The following is an 18,269-nucleotide window of genomic DNA, read 5'->3' on the forward strand; positions in this document are numbered from 1 at the left end:
TGAACATGAAGAAACGCCCGGGAACAAAACAGCCCTAAACCACAGCTGTCATTCAGTGGGGCAGCAGCCTCCAGGCAAGGGAGTCTATACAAACGATGCCATGCTCCAGAGGGGTCTGGATGGAACCAGCACCAACATCAGCAGGAGCCAGAAACAGTAGAAAGGTGCTCGGAGAGCTGCTCTCAAAGCAGAGACTCGACTCAGCTGTGATCTGTGAGAGGATTAATGCTGGAAAATATTAACCAAATTAAACCCGGGGGTAGCTGGAAATGCTTGGATCTCATAGTGATGGGGTGCTCCATAAATAGATAGAACAATGATGATTTTACAGCCTCTTTTCTCCTGCAGAGAAGACTCTACTCCCTAGACATGCACTTGGCGAATGTTTATTTAGAAGAGAAGTGATGGGTTATCTGAGAGCCCTGTCTCATGGTAGGGGGAGCAGGCAAAGGCAGAGGAAGGTGTGGTTCTGGGGTTGAGAGAAGTCTAAGGACTCCCATTATTATTTGCATTACAGGAATGTGGAATGGGGACCCCCTTGCACACCTGGACAGAGTCCCTGCCCCAAAGAGCTTGCAAACTACACAGACAAAGAATGGGCAAATGCAGCAGTCCAGTCCTCATGTTGCAGCGAGAGATTCTGCACTAGAGCTGGAGATGCACTTCTTCCCAGCCCCGGGAGATGTCCGCGCTGTAGCTCTGATCGAGCTAGTGCACTAAAAGTAGCAGTGTGGCTGTGGCGATGCGAGCAGAGGTTCAGGCAAACTGCACAAGTACAACTTGTGTTTGGTGAGAGAGACGCTTTTGAGCAGACCCAAGCCTGTCCAAGGTCCGAGCCCTGCCCTCGGGTGGCAAGCCCAAGGTGTCACAGCCAAACTGCTGCTGATCAGAGCTAGTGCATGTACATCTACCCACGCTGGGAATTACACCTCCCAGCTGCAGTGCAGTCGTCTCCTACGTTACTTGCCAAAGCTGACACAGGAAATGGATTGCAGAAGCAATACCTGAACCCCCATCTCTGGAGTCCTAGCCCACTCCCTTAACGACAGGAGCAGGCTTCTAAACCTGACTCAGTGGAGATTAAGCTTGTTGCTACTTAATGTCTAGAAAGAAGTGCCACTTTGGCTTGTATCCCCGGCCATGAACCCTGTAGCACGTGAAGCAGCTCTGTTAGTTGGGCAGCCAAGGCAGTCACAGGTAGGAGCCAAAGGAAACGAGTGAAATCGGTGGTACCAAAATGAAGATCAGAGCATTAGCCATACTTAGGACCCAGGCATTGGAGGGAGAGAGAAGGCAGTGCCAGGAAAATCCAGCTGGCAGAAATATGTTACAGGCAAGAACCAGAGAGCAATTCTCTCTCATCATGTGCCTGCTGGCTGAGCTAGACAGACCTAAATTTCATTTCTGATTGTTTGTAGGAATAATTATATCCTTTGCCCGTCCTCCAGTTCACGCCATCTGCAAAGCTGGCATGGGCACCAGCCAAGTACATCCCATTCAGGTTGGACCAGTGACAGTCCTTATACCACCAGCCCCCCTTGTAGATTGCAGCACAGTTTCGAGCGTTTGAAGCCAGGTCGTTGTCATGGTCTCTGGTTGAAAACGGCATGTCCTTGTGCGAGGTTAGTGAATCACCTGTGGAAAATAATTGTGTTACTTTGTCACAAAGATGTTACAGTTTCTTGTCTTGCCAGGGCCTGATCTCAAGCCCATTGATGTGGATGGGGGTCTTTCCAGGGATTTCAGGACAGGGCACTTGGCATTACAGTACCATATGCTGCGCTGTTTCATGTGATCACCTGCTTAATTCCCCAAATCCCAGCCAGTGTGGTCTGCCACGGGATGGCTTATTTCACTACCAGGCACCAGGAAACCCTTGCAGTGCAGGAGAAAGGCTCTTATGCTTAGTGGAGGAAGGAGGAGAAGGCAGCACCTAGGAAATTACACCTACAAACACATGTAACGCCAACAGACCCTGGTCGCCAGCACTGAACCTAGGACCTCTGGAGCTTAGTGCATGAGCCTCTATCACATGAGCTAAAAGCCGACTGCCTGTTAGCAAAGGCTGTAGCGCAGACTCAATCTTTCTCTTTAAGTAGGATGACCATCCATCCTGTTTTTAACAGGACAGTCCCGTATTTAAGCCCTATTGCAGGTGTCTTGGCTTTGTTTAAAAAAACAGGCAAATTGTCCCCTATTTTCTGGTCCCCCGGCTGGTCAGTCAGCGAAGCCCCAGCCGTGTCTTGTTTGTGGCTGGTGAGTGCAGGCAGGTGGTGGCTTGTCAGTGAGAGCACGTGGCGGCCTCAGGCCGGGTGGAGAGGCAGGAAGATGACACCTCACGTAGGACGAGAGGCAGCCCCATGTGTGAGGGGCTAGGGGTGTGTGTCACCTCTCGCCATGTGAAACCTCAAGCAGGAGTTCTCAATGGGGGTCACTGGGCACCGATGCTGAAACCCAGAGCCTGAGCCCCCCATGGGGCTGCAACCTTGATCCCCGGCACCCACCGTGGGGCTGAAGCTGGAGATGTGGGACTGATGCCCCGATCGCTGGCTCCTGCTGTAGGGCTGAAGCCAGAGCCACAGGGAGGCTGGAGCCCCCAGTGCTCACTCCAGAGCTGAAGCTGGAGCTGCAGAGAGGCTGGAGGCCCCGATTCCCAGTGCTCACTGCAGGGCTGAAGCCAGAGCCACAGGGGAGGGGTGGTTTAAAACTCTGATGCGCAGGGCTGAAGCCAGAGCTGGGGAGGGAGCGGGGGGGACTGAAGCCCTGATTCCTAGTGCCCGCTGCGGGGCTGAAGCCGGAGCCATGGGGCTGAATGCTTGAGCCCTGGCGACCTCCGTGAGGCTGAAGGCAGGAGCCGTGGGGCAGAATCTTGGATCCCCAGTGCTCTCCATGGGGCAGAAGCCCCTTGAGCCCATGGGTAGAGCTGGGGGGCACCAGGAATGTTGCCACCCCAAACAGCAGTGCACGTGAAGGGGTATCCTAAGGTCAGCGCCACCCCCGCCCCACACACCTCCTTCTCTCTCTCTCTGCCCCCTGGCCAGTTCAGAGGCGGGAAGCTGGAGCCAAGCAGTGCAGGGCAACTGCCATGGAGCAGGCAGCCATGGTGTTCCCTCCTCTCCTGCTGGCTGCTCTGCAGCTCCCAGCCCCTGTTTCTCACACAGCTGGAGAGCTGTGGGGGGAGGGGGCTGGCCAAGCCCTCAGGGAACAGGGACCGCACCCTGCACCATGAGTTACCCCCCCCTCCATCCTGCACCATGAGCTGCCCCCAGCTACCCCCTCCCTCCATCCTGAGCTACCCCCTTGCCTGCACACAGCCCCTAGCTGTCCCCTCCCTCCATCCCCCACGCAGCCCCCATCCTGCACGCAGCCCCCAGCTACCCCCCTCCCTGCACCCTGAACTGTTTTCAAACTTTTTGAGCAGATTTCCCCCCCCCACCTTTGAATTATAATTTTTGGTTGTGCCTCTCTCCCATCACAGCCCAGACAGGCTGGGTGGCCTCCTGAGGTGAGTCGGGGGTGAAGGCGGCGCTCCCTCCCTGGACGTGCCATGTGGAGCTGGCTTGAGCCCTGCTGGCCCCTGGCCCCCCAAATAGAAGTCTTACTACACCTCTGCCCAAGGCTGCCCCCAGACACTGAGGCCCCCCTTGCCCTGCTGGGCTCTAGAGTTTTATACCATGGGGTGGGGGGGGGGTACTGCATAGTTCTGATTGCTGTTGAATACGAGCAATTTTACAAGGTGTCCTGTATTCAGCATAGGGCAATATGGTCACCCTCTCTTTAAATGGTCTTGGTGCCGCTCGATGGGACAGAACACCACACCCAAGGAGGTGTGCGGGTTACACGTACTTCTAGTGGGGACTGTACTGGTAACTCCACAACTCTTAAATATACTCATCTCAATGGGGGGAACGCTGGGTCTTCTCACGTGGCAGCATGACCACATTGGCCCGTGATGTCACACCATTACAAGAGGTGCTTTGGGAGTGAGGTCACTAGAAGAACGTGGTGCTTTGGGAATGCTATTGCATTGCATCTCCAGCATGTCTGTGGTGGTAGTGGGAGAACATGAATGCTGTAGCTTAGAGCAGAGACCCGACTGGCCTCCCACCTCACTGCCTTAGGGTTTCTTCTCTGGTGCTCTTTAAGGACAGGTGTCCCTAGCCAGACAACTGGCTACTAGAGCCCTGGTGGAATTTCACATCAATGATGTTCAAACGGGTTCAGAATTCCTAAAATTGCAGTTGTCGCTAGTGAAATCAACTTAGATTTGGAGGCTAAATACAAAAACAATGGGCTGCATTGGGTGCTGATTTACAACCTCTGCAACCCCCTGATTGCACAGTATTAATCAATACAGCATTTGTTCCAGTGCTATAGGGAAGATTCCTGTTCTTCAGTCCCTCTGTCAGTTTTTCCTTGCCTGGAACTGAGTTTCCAGATGCTGTAAATAAATTTGATCTGGTGTCTTAGATGCACATTTTCCCCCGCCCCCAAGAGATTAAACGATTATGACAATCAGGGAGGAATTTATTTTGCTTTTGCCACAAGGTGTCCTCTTTCTCTGTTGGTTGGGCCTGTTTTTCTTGGGCTATGAAAGGTATAAGATGTGTCCAGAACCTACCTGCAGTGCCTCCAATAAAGTCTCCAAGAACCAGTTTGTATTTCTCCGTCTCTCCTGCAATCTTGAATGACTTGTACTTGGCAAACTGCGTGTTGTTTTCAAAGTCTTGGAGGTCAATGCGGAGTTCATGGTTTCCTGTTGAAAAATGATGTTATTGTGAAACACTGAGCACATTCTGCTTTTGCACTATCTTCTTGCACCTGAATCAGCCTGATATTTGCAGTAGGGCTGGTGTTACCAAACTGACTTCTACCCTAGTAGCAAACAGTGCCACAGCATCTGCCCCCGTGCTTAGAAGAGATTTTCCATCACTTTGCCCCTTCTGTAACCGTTCACACCTATGCAAATCAGAACGAGAGCATTTTACATTCATTTTTTGCATTGCAGAGCAAAGAAGATTCTGGCCTGGAGTATCCAGAGCCATCTCCTTCCCTGAAGTTCACTAGTGGCACTGCATGCTTCAGCCATCAGATAGCTGACAGCCTGTTTAAAGACCTTTCTAGGTTTTAAATGATCCATCCTCTCCATTAGAGATACAGCGATCTCTGCTCCAGCAGCTTTTCCCAGAAGGGTTGTCAAAAACAGGCTCAGTCCCCTTCTCACTATTTTCACCATTGTTAGTGTGTCTCACTGTTCTCTGTAATGAGGAGGGATTAGACTGAAAAACCACATCAGGGATTTCTTACCAAGGGATGTCAGCAGGTGGATATTGTCATTCCCCAGCCAGAATTCTGACCGCTGGCTGCCAAAACCTCTCTTGTATGAATCCCAGTCGTGGAAAAAGTTCTCAGATCCATCTGCCCGTTTTTGGAAAACCTACAGGGAAAGGAGAGGAGCTCATGTAGGAAACTGAAGAGCGGTGTCCGCCTTTAATAAAAGCTGGGCAAAGGAGGGGGAAAGACCCCTCCCCCAGTCTCCAAAGGTACATCAACTACTCATGTGTAAATAGCGTCAACCCATTTCAGTCTCAGGTGAATACCCCAGAGGGGCTGAGTGGTTAATGTTCACGGTGGAGAATGGTGCATCTAAATCCCCTATCCACAGCATTGAAAGTATATCTGACAGAGTGAACTGTCACATGGGGGGGGGGACCTAAGCAGCTGATTCCATTTAACCAATCCCCTCAGACTGCTGGGAGTAGGCGGGATCTGGGCCTATATAATCCAGACCCAGCTAACCTCAGCGGAGGAGTGACAATGTGCAGGGGCAGTGGGATGCTGAAGGAGTGCTGCAGGGAAAACAGTCTCAGAAAGGAGCAGCAGGAGAGGCAATTGCCTCCAGGGGTGGGTGGGGGGAAGGTACTAAGGCTGGGGAGAGCTGGGTACAGGCGGGGGCTGCTTCCCTAGGAAACTTTGGACTAGCATGCAAGGCAGGAGAATTTATGGGGAAAAGGGACTAAGGACTTTTGGTGTAGATGATGATGATAAAGTAAATATTGATACAGCTCCTATGTCTTCTCTGGCTTCCGCCCCCTTTGGTGGTCAGGCCACTGTGGCCCGCCAGGCAATAGCTTAGTGGCAGCATTCAATAACTTTAAAGTCCTTTGCATCAACTCTTACAAAAAGAGTGAATTAAACTAGTCTCTTCAAAAGAATTTAAACCTAACATCAGTGAAACCCATAGGAATGTAATTCAGTGTCCTGGGCTATTGATTAGCTTGCAACGAACCCACTTTCTCACATCCTGGGACCCTCCTGCAGAACGAGCTTCTGTCTCTGATAGTTGTGCACACTTTATTCTCACTTACAAGCCATCCCCCACCATCTGTGTCCATGTCACACAGCACAGTCCTGGCATTACAGTCACTGGGGTAGATGGTGTACCAGCCGCTCAGGGCATTCCCTCTAGCTAACAGCTCCTTGCAGTTCTTTGCTCCTGGACAAAACCAGAATTTAAAATACTTATTAAAAGTCAACATGATTGCAAGCTGTCTAGAACAAAAACCTGGCTAAAACCTGTCTAGAACAATAAACCCTGGCTTTATTAATCTTCTCATACCTTGGGTGAGTGCAATAACTGAAAACTCCACTCAGTGGTTTTAGCTCTGAAATCGAGGCAGGTTCTTCAAAGACAATATCCATTTCAAATGAGCTTCGCCATTGGGTATGTGTGTTTATCAGGGCCAGGGATATTGTGACAAACACCACGACCCCTACGACAGCTGGGGGAGAATCAAATGTGACTCTGAAGCGAGGTTCCGTGTCCCCGGAGCAGAATGAACTGGCTGATCAGAAATTCCAGGAAACACTCACCTTTCTTACACTGGACGCTGTCCAGCTCTCCTGTGCAGGAAAATGAAATCGGAAAGGAGTGAGTGGATAAACTGCTCATAGTGTCTAGCATAAAAATGCTTGTCAATTATGACTACGTGCCTCTGGGTTTGAGATGCACAAACAGTGCCATAAGTTCAGTGTTAAGTTTGCTGGCTTTATATTTTCATGAGCCATGATTCCTTGGTGGTTCTTTCACGGTCAACTGGATGATGCATTCCCACCAAGGGAGAAGAGTTGCAAGACGCCTGCCCTCCTTAGAAGAGAAGGGCGTCCTAGGGCCAGGCAACAGCCAGGGTCAATTTTAGTCTGTGCACTTGTGGGAATTCTCCACACACACACCAGAGGATGCAAATAGCTTCCAATGAGCTGGGTAAAAAGCAGGCACTGAGCTCATCCTCTTTTTGCTGGACCATGGAGCAGGCCAGCCATGAATGGTGAAGCAGGTTGCACCAGCCCTCCTCCACCTGGGACCCTCAGAATGTAGCATCCCTCCCTGTGCACTAGGGAACGTGGGTGGGGTATTCTAAGAATTTAGATCGATTAATTACTCTTTAGCTCCTTCCCGCCAAGGATTACATAGGGGAGCAAAGGGTTGTTATTAGTCATCCCATCTCTTATAGAAGGAGACTTCTTTATTTAAGCAGGGAACTGGCCTTTCTCCCAGGATTCGCATGGGGATGGGAATTATGGGCTAACTGGGTCATCTTAAGTGAGACCCTTATGCAGAATGGTACTGGCTCCAATCTGATTAATTTGTACGTTAGAAATATTCCTGGTACTTGAGTTCTGGCACTGGCCAAAAAGTCATCTGTGTGTAATTAGGGGAGCTGTTGCAACACTTGGATGGCCGCATGTTGACATGTTTGTTACACTAAAAAATGTTTCACTCTGCAGGCTTCACTTCAGTTATGAATGTTACAGAAATATTGTGGGGGGAGGGGGAAGGGGAATCAGTTTGTTTGTGTCCTATGCTTTTTAAATACAGTTCTACTCTGAAGAGTGACTATGTACAAATGGCCCTTTCTGACTGTCAACACCTCAATAGATATTATTCTGAATACACAAACTTCTTAAAATTGCTCTTTATTCATGTGACCATCTCTGTGGTAGAGGGTGTTAGACTCTTCTTCTGGTGCCACATCAACAATACTGTTTACTAAACTCTGATCACTTTGATTTTGTTGGGATTACACAATTCTATAGAAGCAGCAAAGAATCCTCTGATACAATTCTATAGGACTGCATAGCATTTATTAAGGGCACAACTTGAACACTATAGTATTCCCCAGGTATAAATGAAGGCACTTGTTACAGGTGGTAATGAACAAAAAGGGAAGAACCCAGCATGACTCTCAGATCTCAGGCTGAGTTTGCAAGGCTGGTAAGGGGCGGGGTGGGGGGAACATTTTACTTGTAAACTAATCAGATTTCCAATGGAACCCTTGAGAGATAGGACCCCACTGTGTTACTTCAAAGGAATTCCTTTTTAGCTCAGAGCTGCACTTTAAAGATGAAACTCCCAGAGCTCTTGGCATGAAAGAGGGCAGAGGTTCTCACCTAGTGTTCCGGGTGCTCCAGGAGATCCTTTATCGCCTAAAGAAAGAACACAGGGTCAAATCCTTGATACTTGGAGATGACACCCTGATCTGTGTAGGGCTTAAGCAATGCCAAGCTTGTATGCCTTAAAGCGAGGAAACATGGCCCCAGTATATGACATGGATGTGCTATGAATGGAATTACTGAAGCAAGATACTTCAGCAGGATTCTGCTGAATGTGTCCACCAGGAAGGATTTCAGAGGGCCTCCTCTGCCTGCCTAGGTGTTGATGTCAATCTCCAAAGGCAGGACTTGGAAGGCCTGGCACATGTGAAAATTGGGCTCATCCTGGACTCTACTAGCTGTCACAGTCCATCACCTTAGATAATATGGCTTCATAAAATCAAACAAGAAGAATGATTTGAGCTCTCACCTTTTGGACCTGTGGGACCAGCAACACCTCTGTCCCCTGATAAGAGAATGGAAAGGATTAGTAGAGTTGCAGGCATCTGAGTTGTGAGCTCAGAGCTGAATTTCTTTTAGGATAAACATCTGAAGGCAAATCCTGTTCCCCTGATCAAGACCTATGGCAAAGGTTTGGCTTAGGAGCTCACCGCATCCTCGCCAGGCCATGGAGTGTTCTCTGATCACTACTGCGTCCTCAGACCAGGAGCAGCCTCCAATCCAGCTGTTGGTCCTTCTCCCGGCCTGGGGAATGGCCAGTGGTTCCACCACTCCATTGATCTGCTAGATCTACCCTCAATCTTGCCCTTGCCCACACCCTCCCTGTCCTGTCCCTACTCTCCCTCCATAGCAGGAGATCCTCTGGAGCAGGGTTCTATGAGGCACAGGTCATTTATAGCCCTGTGTGGGTTCTTGGTATTCTGCCCCTGCTACCTGGGCAGAAAATTGCACCCGTTCATTTCTGGGCATGGCCCTTCATGGCTACAAAAGAGGGGCTGGGATTTAGCTACTTTGTACAGTCAAAGGAGCATAAGAACGGCCATACTAGGTCAGACCAAAGATCCATCTAGCCCAGTATCCTGTCTTCTGACAGTGGCCAGTGCCAGGTGCCCCAAAAGGAGCACATACTCCTTGGAGAGAAGACACAAATGCTTTTAGGACAGAGGCTGTTATCTCTATTACCTTCCAAGAGCACAAGGTTTTCTACTGGTTACTTTACCTTTCAGCCCCTGTGGTCCTGCCTTCCCAGGGATTCCCTGTGTTCCCTGAACACCTACACAACACAGAAAGAGAGTAAATATCTTACAAGACAAATGTTGACATGTTACATTTGGGAGTTCCCTCTTTGTGCTCTGCCTTAAAGCCAGAGGGTGTAGGGAGAAGTTGCTCGTACTCGAGACATTAATGACCTTGTTAAGCTATGTAAACTGTGCCCAGATACCATGGTGATGGGTGCAATAGAGAAATGAATTGAAATGCTATACTTGCTATTTTTGGTCAAATGACTGCCTGTCTGAAAAATGTTCTGGCAGCAAAATTTTTGATTTCACAGCAACACTCCCACACAGTGGGAAGTTTGAGTAACCTTGAAGGTTTAATCTTGATGGGCTAAATTTCAAAATAGCTCACATCCAGCATTCTGGGCTTTAAAAACAAACAACCCTCCCCCCCTTCTTGGCCACTTAGTTCAACACCTTAGTGATAGCTGAGCTCTTTTGTAAATCTGACCCTATGAACATCTCAAAGATTTAGCAGCGCCAATATTTATTACCTAGAGTTTCTTGGGGATGACATTCATGTATAGTGTATTGTCCCCACCACGTGGGACCTAGAAGACAAACAGCTCATTTCTCTATACATGGCACCCCTTGTGTTTCCGTTGTGAAGTGCCAATCGGGGGAAATGGACACTCTGAGAACAGAGTTCTTTTAAGCCCATGTCTGTTGCAGAGTGAGTGTCTTGCATTGTAATTGGGATAGTTAACCCCCATCATAGGAATAATTGCTTTATCTCCAAGGACTGAACATTTATTATTGTCCTTGGTGGCCTCAGAGGGCAGATCCATGCTAACTCTAGTGTATTGGCTCCGGATCCCAAGGCTTCCATGACATGGATTATTACACCAGATGGTTTGGGGGCTAAACGCCTCTTTACAGGCATGCTCTGGATGTTGTCTTTGGGATGGTGTTGGAAATGGAGGGTGACACCATTGAGGGGACTACTCCCATGCCACTGGTGGGGGTGTACCTCTGTGCATGGCCTGATAGCAAAAGTTGATGGACCAAGCGGGACTCTGTATTATTCAACTATGGGTCAACTCTGCCAGTGGCTTAGTGAAGAATGATAATCGCTCTGTTGCCCAATCATTGACAGATTGTTGCCCAGAGGTCCTCACAAGTCACCATGAGGCTTGTGATGGATGTACTAGAAGGGGAGGTGACGAGAGTGCCTTTAGTGCTGGACCCAGACTGCATCTAATGGACCCAGACTGCAGAGACTTTAGCATTTCTTAGCTTCAACCACAGTGCTAGCAAAGAGAGACCCTTCTCCTGCTCTACTAAAGCACCCAGGAGACCTCCACCAGCAGGGTTATTCAGGGTGTAAGGCAGATGAATACATCCAGAATCTTTCCCTCTGGGACAGAATAGCACTTCTTTCAGGGTGAGGACTGTTCCATCTATGGAAATCCATATCAAGAGCATTTGGCACATGCTCCAGAGTCCATGTCAGAGCAGGAGATGACCATGGGCATGGCTTATCTTGGACGGTGTTCAGTTAAGTCACTCTTTGGGGTGGAAGAGGCACTGAGGAAGCTGGGCATGATCACCTGTTTACTGGGCACAACTATTTGTCATTCACCCTAAGCTGAGCCACAAACATTTGTGGAGCATTTAGACTAGTGCCCACGTTGCACTAATTGCCAGTTAACTGCTATTAATCAGTTAACTCTAGTTAAAACAGGACCACAGTCTAGTCTTGGCAAACCTTCTGTAACTGGCTCCTGCCTTTGGAAAGCAGTCCTCCTCAGGGGCTGTGAGATATGCAGGCTGGTAAGCTTCAGTTTGTGCTGTTGGGCTCAGCCAGCCAGGTTATTGAACGTACAAACTCCAGTCAGGGTTAGCTGAGGTTTTAGGAAGGTCGAGATGTGGGAGTTGTTTGGTGTGACTGACTGTTTTCTACATAGCTTGGCTACTTTTGTTATAAACATCCTAGTTAGGGTTGCCAATTTTGGTTGGACGTATTCCTGGAGGTTTCATCCCATGACCATCTTTAATTAAAGATTAATCTTGAATTCCCAGAGACTCCAGGACAATCCTGGGGGGTTGGCAACCCTAATCCTCGTGCAGCTACTCTTTAAAACAAACAAAACCGTGTCCAAAAGAGAGCTGAGTTACAGATAGTGTTGCTAAATGCTGGCCATGAGAAGACATGACATACATAGATCCCTAAGTAACCCAAACATCAAATCATAGAAATACCAAAACTAAGGTGACATGAACAGTTCTGATACCAGCCTTCTCTGCTGGTTCATGTCAAGAAGCTATTAAAATGAAGAAAAAATAGAGAAATCATTCATTCACTCTTCTATCCATCCGCCTCATCACTCAAATCAGGTTCCCATTCAGTGCCTGGGAATGTACCTTTCATTCCTGCAGCTCCTGGGTCACCTTTGGGTCCTGCAGCACCAGCCATGCCAGGGCATCCTTGGAGAACGGCGAGTTTATCGGAACCACTGAGTCCTACTATTCTCACATCTGGAGTAACAAACAAACCAACAAATGACTCCTGTAAGAGTCTCAGGAGCTGAAACAGTCTTCAAAGGGTGGTGGTGGGGAACCTCACCAGACCCATTTCTGGGTACTTGTAGGGTCCTATTGCCCCAGCATCTGAGCACTTCAGTCTAATATATTAATCCCCCTTGTGAGGTAGGTCCTGCCTAATGTCTCAGACTTCCTGTGACATGGCAGGGACTTAACCATGGTCTCTGACCTCCTAGGTTAGTGACCAAACCATGGGACCATCCAGCCTCCTGATCAAATACCGATCAGAACCCACCAATCTCCTTTGTTAGCTATAAATGCAAAAATAATCATCTCACTCTCAGAAATGAAATACACAATATACTGCTGTGAAGATGATGATAAAAGAACTGTTTATACAGATAAATTACTCCTATATCTACATGTATTTATTAAACTGGTTCCACTTCAAAGATAGGCTGATCCTAAAATAGCAGTGGGAGAACCACAGATCATGGGTGGTTCTCTGAAATGTATCAATCTCCTAGGTCCTGAAATTAAGCAAGAGCTGCTGAGATTTCTTGTACTCACTGATACACGTGTACACACACACTCAGGCTGGCTCTTATTTATCCAAAACCATATGGGCCTTTCCTAACTTGCTGACGTGTTGCAATCTTGAGGCACAAGAGACCTCATGAAGGATGGGATTTAATTCTGTGTTTCTCTATTGTAGCAATTCAAATATTGTTATGGTATTTAAATGGAAGGCTGTGAGCAATTTTTAATACCGTTAGACTCAACTTATATAAATTGCAGCACTCTTCTGTTGATAGCATGTTCAAGAAAGACGTCAAAATGCCTGTGTATAGAGTCCCACAGATCTGTTGTCTAATACAGCATGCCAGCAATATGCTTTGAACAGCTCTGATCTCGATTAGAGAGGGTTAGACGATGAAATGCTGCAATTATACAACAACTGCAAACTACCTTCTATTCAGAATTTATTTTTGCACTGGAAAATCTGATAATTATTAATTCTACATACCCTGGGGCCACTCTCCTATCTGAAGAGGCCAGCCACGATGGAGAGAGGTTATAAAATAAAGTCTATAAAGAGTCCATTCAAATCTACTTTGCTCTCAATAGTGCAAAGGAAGAAGTAGGAAGGACTATGTCTTTGAAAGTAGCAGATTTATGTCTCACCTGGGCAGGTGTCTTCTGCCTTGGCAACCACTGCTGCTATGGAGAGTAAAGTGATGAGGGTTTGCTGTGTTGCTGTCCCCATGGCAGATGCTTCCTCTGCAAAGGCAGCTCCAATTGTGTTCTTGTCCTCGTCTCTCTGCTTCAGCATTTCAGAGCAACACAAGCCTTATATTGGCAATAAATAAAATAGTAAACTCCACCTCCCAATTCCTCACCCTTTCATCCTCCACATTCTCTTTCCCGTGAGATTGTGTCGGGGAAAATTACACAGATGTAGTCACTCAATAGCCATGATGACCTAATTTTAAAACTCAGACCCACTTATGTTCCTGTAAATCTGGCTTTGGGTGTGCTTTATAGGAGAGTTTCAGCTATGAGAGTCAGACCACATCTAACTTTTACTGCATGAAGGATACTTTTTCATGTGTTATCACTATTACTAAACATTTTTGTAGTGTAATAAATGTACACAGTACTTTGCAAACCACAGCGTAAGATAAGCTCTCCACCCCAATACACTTACACTGTGAAACTGATAAGGAAAAGGTGACAGCGGGAACTAGTTCATTTAAACAAGAATGTTGGTCTAGGAAGAGCTTCTGGAAGAAGTGTGCTCTAAGGAGACTTCTGAGAACAGAGGGCTGTGACAAAGTGGGAATTTTCTGTAACATACATATGAATGATATGCATGACAATGACTTCCTTGACTAGGGATTGCTGCCTTGTGGGTGCAGAAAGGATTAAAATGCTTCCAAGGCAGAACAGGACACATGAGGTGCTTGGGTCATGAATGGAACCTTAAGGACTGGCAGAAACTCACCCAGATCCTCCATTGCTATGGAAAGACAATGGGAACCCCCCCGCCACCCCAGGACTGAACAAATGACCCCTAACAACGGGGAACATGTAAACTCAGCACAGGTTCTGCCGGAGAAGGACAATGGACCAAAAGGTATCAAGGAGCTGTGTGAAGAGTTTGCCTTTGGAGAGACACAGGGACTCCCCCCTGGCACTGAGAGACTGACCCAGAGGGAGACTGAGCTTGGCTGGAGAGACCCCTGGTGCTGGCCAGTCTGAACCCTGTCTTCATCTTTGTTTCTCTGTGGACTTCCCTAAGGACTTCCCAGGGCTGGAGTTCAGTAACTAATAAACCCTGCTCCGTTTTGAAAGGCTGCCTGGTGTCACTGCAAATATTGCTGAAGTGCATTGATCCTGGGGCAGGGCAAAAAGTGTCTGAACAGGAGCTTATCTCAGTTGGACTCTTTGGGCATGGTGCGAAACAGGAGTTCTGGAGTCCAGAGGCTTAGCCTCAGAGGAATTGAGGCTGCATGGCCAACCCTCGCAGAAGAGCGGGACTCCTTGTCGCTCTGGCACGCTGAAGGAGCTCCTCAAGGGACTGTTCAAAAGCTGGGACGTAGCACAGATCCGGTGGATCTGTGACACAGGCATTTGGTGGACCAGCAGTGGGAGAAATCAACAAAGCAGAGTTAACTTCTGCCACAACCCCCACACTGAAGTCAGTGGGATTGCGCCGGGGGTAAAGGTGACAAATTTGCCTCATTGTTGAAAATTCCTGATGTTTGCCCAGTTCACTGGCTGGGACAGAGTTTCCAGATACTGGAAAGAAACTTAATCCAGTTGCTTAATTGCTCACTTTTGTTCTAAGATATTCACAGTTCTGGCAAACAGGGAGGACTCTCCCCGCCCCCCGTAACGGGATGTCTTGCATCATTGTTGGCTTTCCCCTCCTTTATGAAAGGATCAGAATGTGCGTAGAACATACCCGACTGACCCTTAGCAGAGGCTCCAGCTTGTATTTCTCTCTCTCCTGAAGTTCTGAATTATCTGTACTTGGCAAACTATTTGCTGTCAAAACTCAAAGATCGATGTGTAGCTCACAATTTCCTGTTAAACAATTTGGGCTCCCTTTTGGTTAACATAGGTTGATAGCACAGGCCGATCATTGTCTTTGCTTTTATTGGCCCAACTGTCATCTGTGCCAGCAGCAAATTACAACACCCTTTGCATCAGATCAGCTGTGCTGGTCCCTATGAGGCCTCTGTTCTATCCACTCTTTCCACCTGCTCTGGTAGGACTGTGGAAGTAGCAGGAGCAGTGTCCAGATCCAGGTCGCCCATACAGAGATGTAAGTGGTGATGATGGTGGTAGCTCGACTCTTCTTTGTATATCCCATGTGGTTCGAGACACAAACTACCTCTACCTCTGATCATATTTATAATTCGTGTGCTGAAAGGTGTTAATGGCTGCCAGCAAGCATGACTGCTCTGTAGCTCAAAGACACAGTTCTGATTAGAGCTCTTTCATTCGGGCTAAATGGATGGAACAATTCAATTTACCTTTCTGTTGTGATAGCTGACAGCATAAACCAGCCCTGTACCATGCTGCTGGTTTTCTGCCTCCTTTTCCTTGGCTCTCAGGTCCGGTTCTCTGGCTTGCTGGTTTCCTTCTTACATCTGGGGGGGTCACAGTCCTTTTCTCTATTAGTCATTTCCATCCTTTTGTCCCACTCTCCCAGACTCCCGCCTCTGACGCCTGTAACTCTATCTCGGCTAGTTTGAGTTGTGTGCTCACTGAGGGCTCTGTCTTTGCCCTCACTGCCTTCAGCATGTCCACTCACTTTTACACTTCCGTGGTTCTGTTTCCTCACCTGAAATAAACAGAAAATAACTGTAACCTTTCTGGAACTTTTCCCAGCCTCTGCCCTTGAGGGTCACGCAAGGCTGTCTTAGCAGTGCTGGAAGCATAAATCTCTGTAACAATACCAAAGTAGCATTGCTGCCCCTCTGCCTCAGCAAGAGTGAGCTTTGCTGGAGACGAGGCTTGTCAGCTCCCTGCCGCTCCAGTTTGTCTTCCTCACCAGCAACACTCCTCAAGTTTATCCTGGCCCAGACCTTGTCTAGCAGGTAACAACCAGTGAACTCCAGCCCCTGGGTTCCTCAGATGTTTCTTTGCAATGCACAGCCCATATCACTGCTCATTCACTGATGATATTACGTTTGCTGTTCTCTTAAAGGGTCAGTACATTACAGCTTCTTAACTTAACTGGGGTAAGTGCACCCTTCCCTTCAAGCACAGAAATGAGTTGGTTTATAGTAGAAATAAAACAAATCTAGTCACAAAAGGACATAGGTTAAGGGATGCCAAGGAGCAGGGATAAAGGTAGAAATGGTTATGAACGTCTGAAAATGAGGCCATGCTTCTAAAAGACAAACATATTCTAGCAAGAGAGTCTGTTCAAAATGGTTTCTCGCCCGGTCTCCTTTTCTAGCTTTTACTGGCCACCCTGGCCAGGATCCATCAGAGATCAAATCCCTTGATTCCGTTGTCTCCTAAGGTGACGGATAAGGATGAAATCTGTTCCTTATCCCCAAAGGAACGGTCTTTGTCTTACAAACCAGGAAAACCTCCTGGGGATTCCATCTCCTGTGTCTTTCTGGGGTGCAGGAGCCATATTAATTCTCTGTCTCAAGTTTGGGAGCAAGATAACCCCCACTAGTTTAGCTTGCTGTAACTGAGGTAAACCCACCTTCCTTTGTCTAGGACAGACCTGTGTATCACCTTTATGTAGGTTAGTCTGTCTGGTCTTAAACATGTTCTAGTAACATCATACAGAGAAAATCCATAACTTCACATATAACACTAACACATGCATTTTACAATGGCATCAGCCTGTGAGTTATGAGTTTTAAAGTGACACCTCACAAGGCAGTGGTGTGTAAGGTGTGAATACAGGGGAGGGGGTGGCCTAGGGTCACAGGCACCCAAGGCAAGGAGCTGCATGGCAGATGGGTAGCTAAGAGCTTTCCTGGGGACTGACTACAAATGCAGGTGCTGGGTGACTCTCTGGTTATGGCTGCGTCTGTGTGAGCAGAAAGCCAGAGAATCAATGGTGAGTGGTGCTAGAGGAAACCAAGAGAACTTCTTTTGGGTGCAGGACATGTTGGAAAACAGACCCGGATTTCTGAACAAGGAAACTGCCGGTAGTTTGATTTTGCTGTGTTCCGGGAAACGGGGCTTTGTGTACATGCTCTGTAGGCAACCAGAACCACACCAAAGAAATACCTGACTTGCATCAATCATTTCTCCTCCTAATAAAGACACCCCAGCAAAGCCCTGAGTATTGGTGAACCGCTCAGGACAAAAAGGGGCAATGATATTTACATCCCTTGTGATGTGAGGCTCTGTGCCTGGAGCAGTATTTCACCTGTGGTGGTGTGTCCCATGCCCTTTATCCCACTGGGGAGTGGAACCTTAGGTTGTCAGCTCCTTGGGGAAGGGATGCCTTTGTTCTGGCTGTGCAGCACCTAGCACACTGGCTTCCGGATCTATGACTGGGCCACTGACATATTGAGCGCAAAGTCACTGAACAGCTTTAGCCTGCATGGAGCCCCCCTAGCTTTTCCATAGTGGTCTTTTTATTTAAATGGAAAGAACTGAAAGATGTACACAGTCCTGGTTTAAATCTGACTGCTGGGTTGTAAGTTACAAATATCACTAAGTTCTAATACTGGACAAGAAGTTCTAATCCTGCTGTTGTAAACTTGGCTGGCTGCACGTTGGCACGGTTATGACGTTAAGCATTGCGCTCGTCAGGTCCCACGTCGGTTACGAAGTTTAGAGACACGTTGGGGAAAGCACATTGCAGTCAGAAGGGATTTTTTTTCTGGCACACTCATGCCTGCGCTTTAAATGTGGTTCTGTACTGAACACTGGCTATGTAGTGCCCCTTCTTACTCAGCAGCAGCTGTGCTCCGTGTGTGTATAGCCGAGTCTCATCTGCTGGGTTGGGTGACAAGTTTGTACTATAGTTATAAATAGGGGGTTTAACCCACACACTCAGGGCTAGTCTACACGGCAAGGCTACATTGGCGCAGCTGCGCTGCTGTAGCACATCTGGCGAAGACACCA

The 18,269-nt window shown here is 47.9% G+C and overlaps 1 protein-coding gene across 1 annotated transcript; it reads right to left on the reverse strand.

The window, feature by feature from the left end:
- Window positions 1-539: 539 nt before the first annotated feature.
- LOC123352492 (ficolin-2-like) lies at window positions 540-13,623 on the reverse strand. The gene is made up of 10 exons (XM_044992692.1): window positions 13,341-13,623; window positions 12,036-12,149; window positions 9,614-9,667; window positions 8,864-8,899; window positions 8,452-8,487; window positions 6,874-6,903; window positions 6,369-6,496; window positions 5,308-5,437; window positions 4,622-4,756; window positions 540-1,635 (listed from the first exon to the last, which is right to left on the reverse strand). The coding sequence occupies exons 1-10, from the start codon at window positions 13,486-13,488 to the stop codon at window positions 1,382-1,384; spliced, it is 1,065 nt and encodes a 354-aa protein (XP_044848627.1). The 5' UTR covers window positions 13,489-13,623; the 3' UTR covers window positions 540-1,381.
- Window positions 13,624-18,269: the final 4,646 nt, after the last annotated feature.

Source organism: Mauremys mutica, chromosome 18, assembly GCF_020497125.1.
Source record: "Mauremys mutica isolate MM-2020 ecotype Southern chromosome 18, ASM2049712v1, whole genome shotgun sequence".
Lineage (NCBI taxonomy): Eukaryota > Metazoa > Chordata > Testudines > Geoemydidae > Mauremys > Mauremys mutica.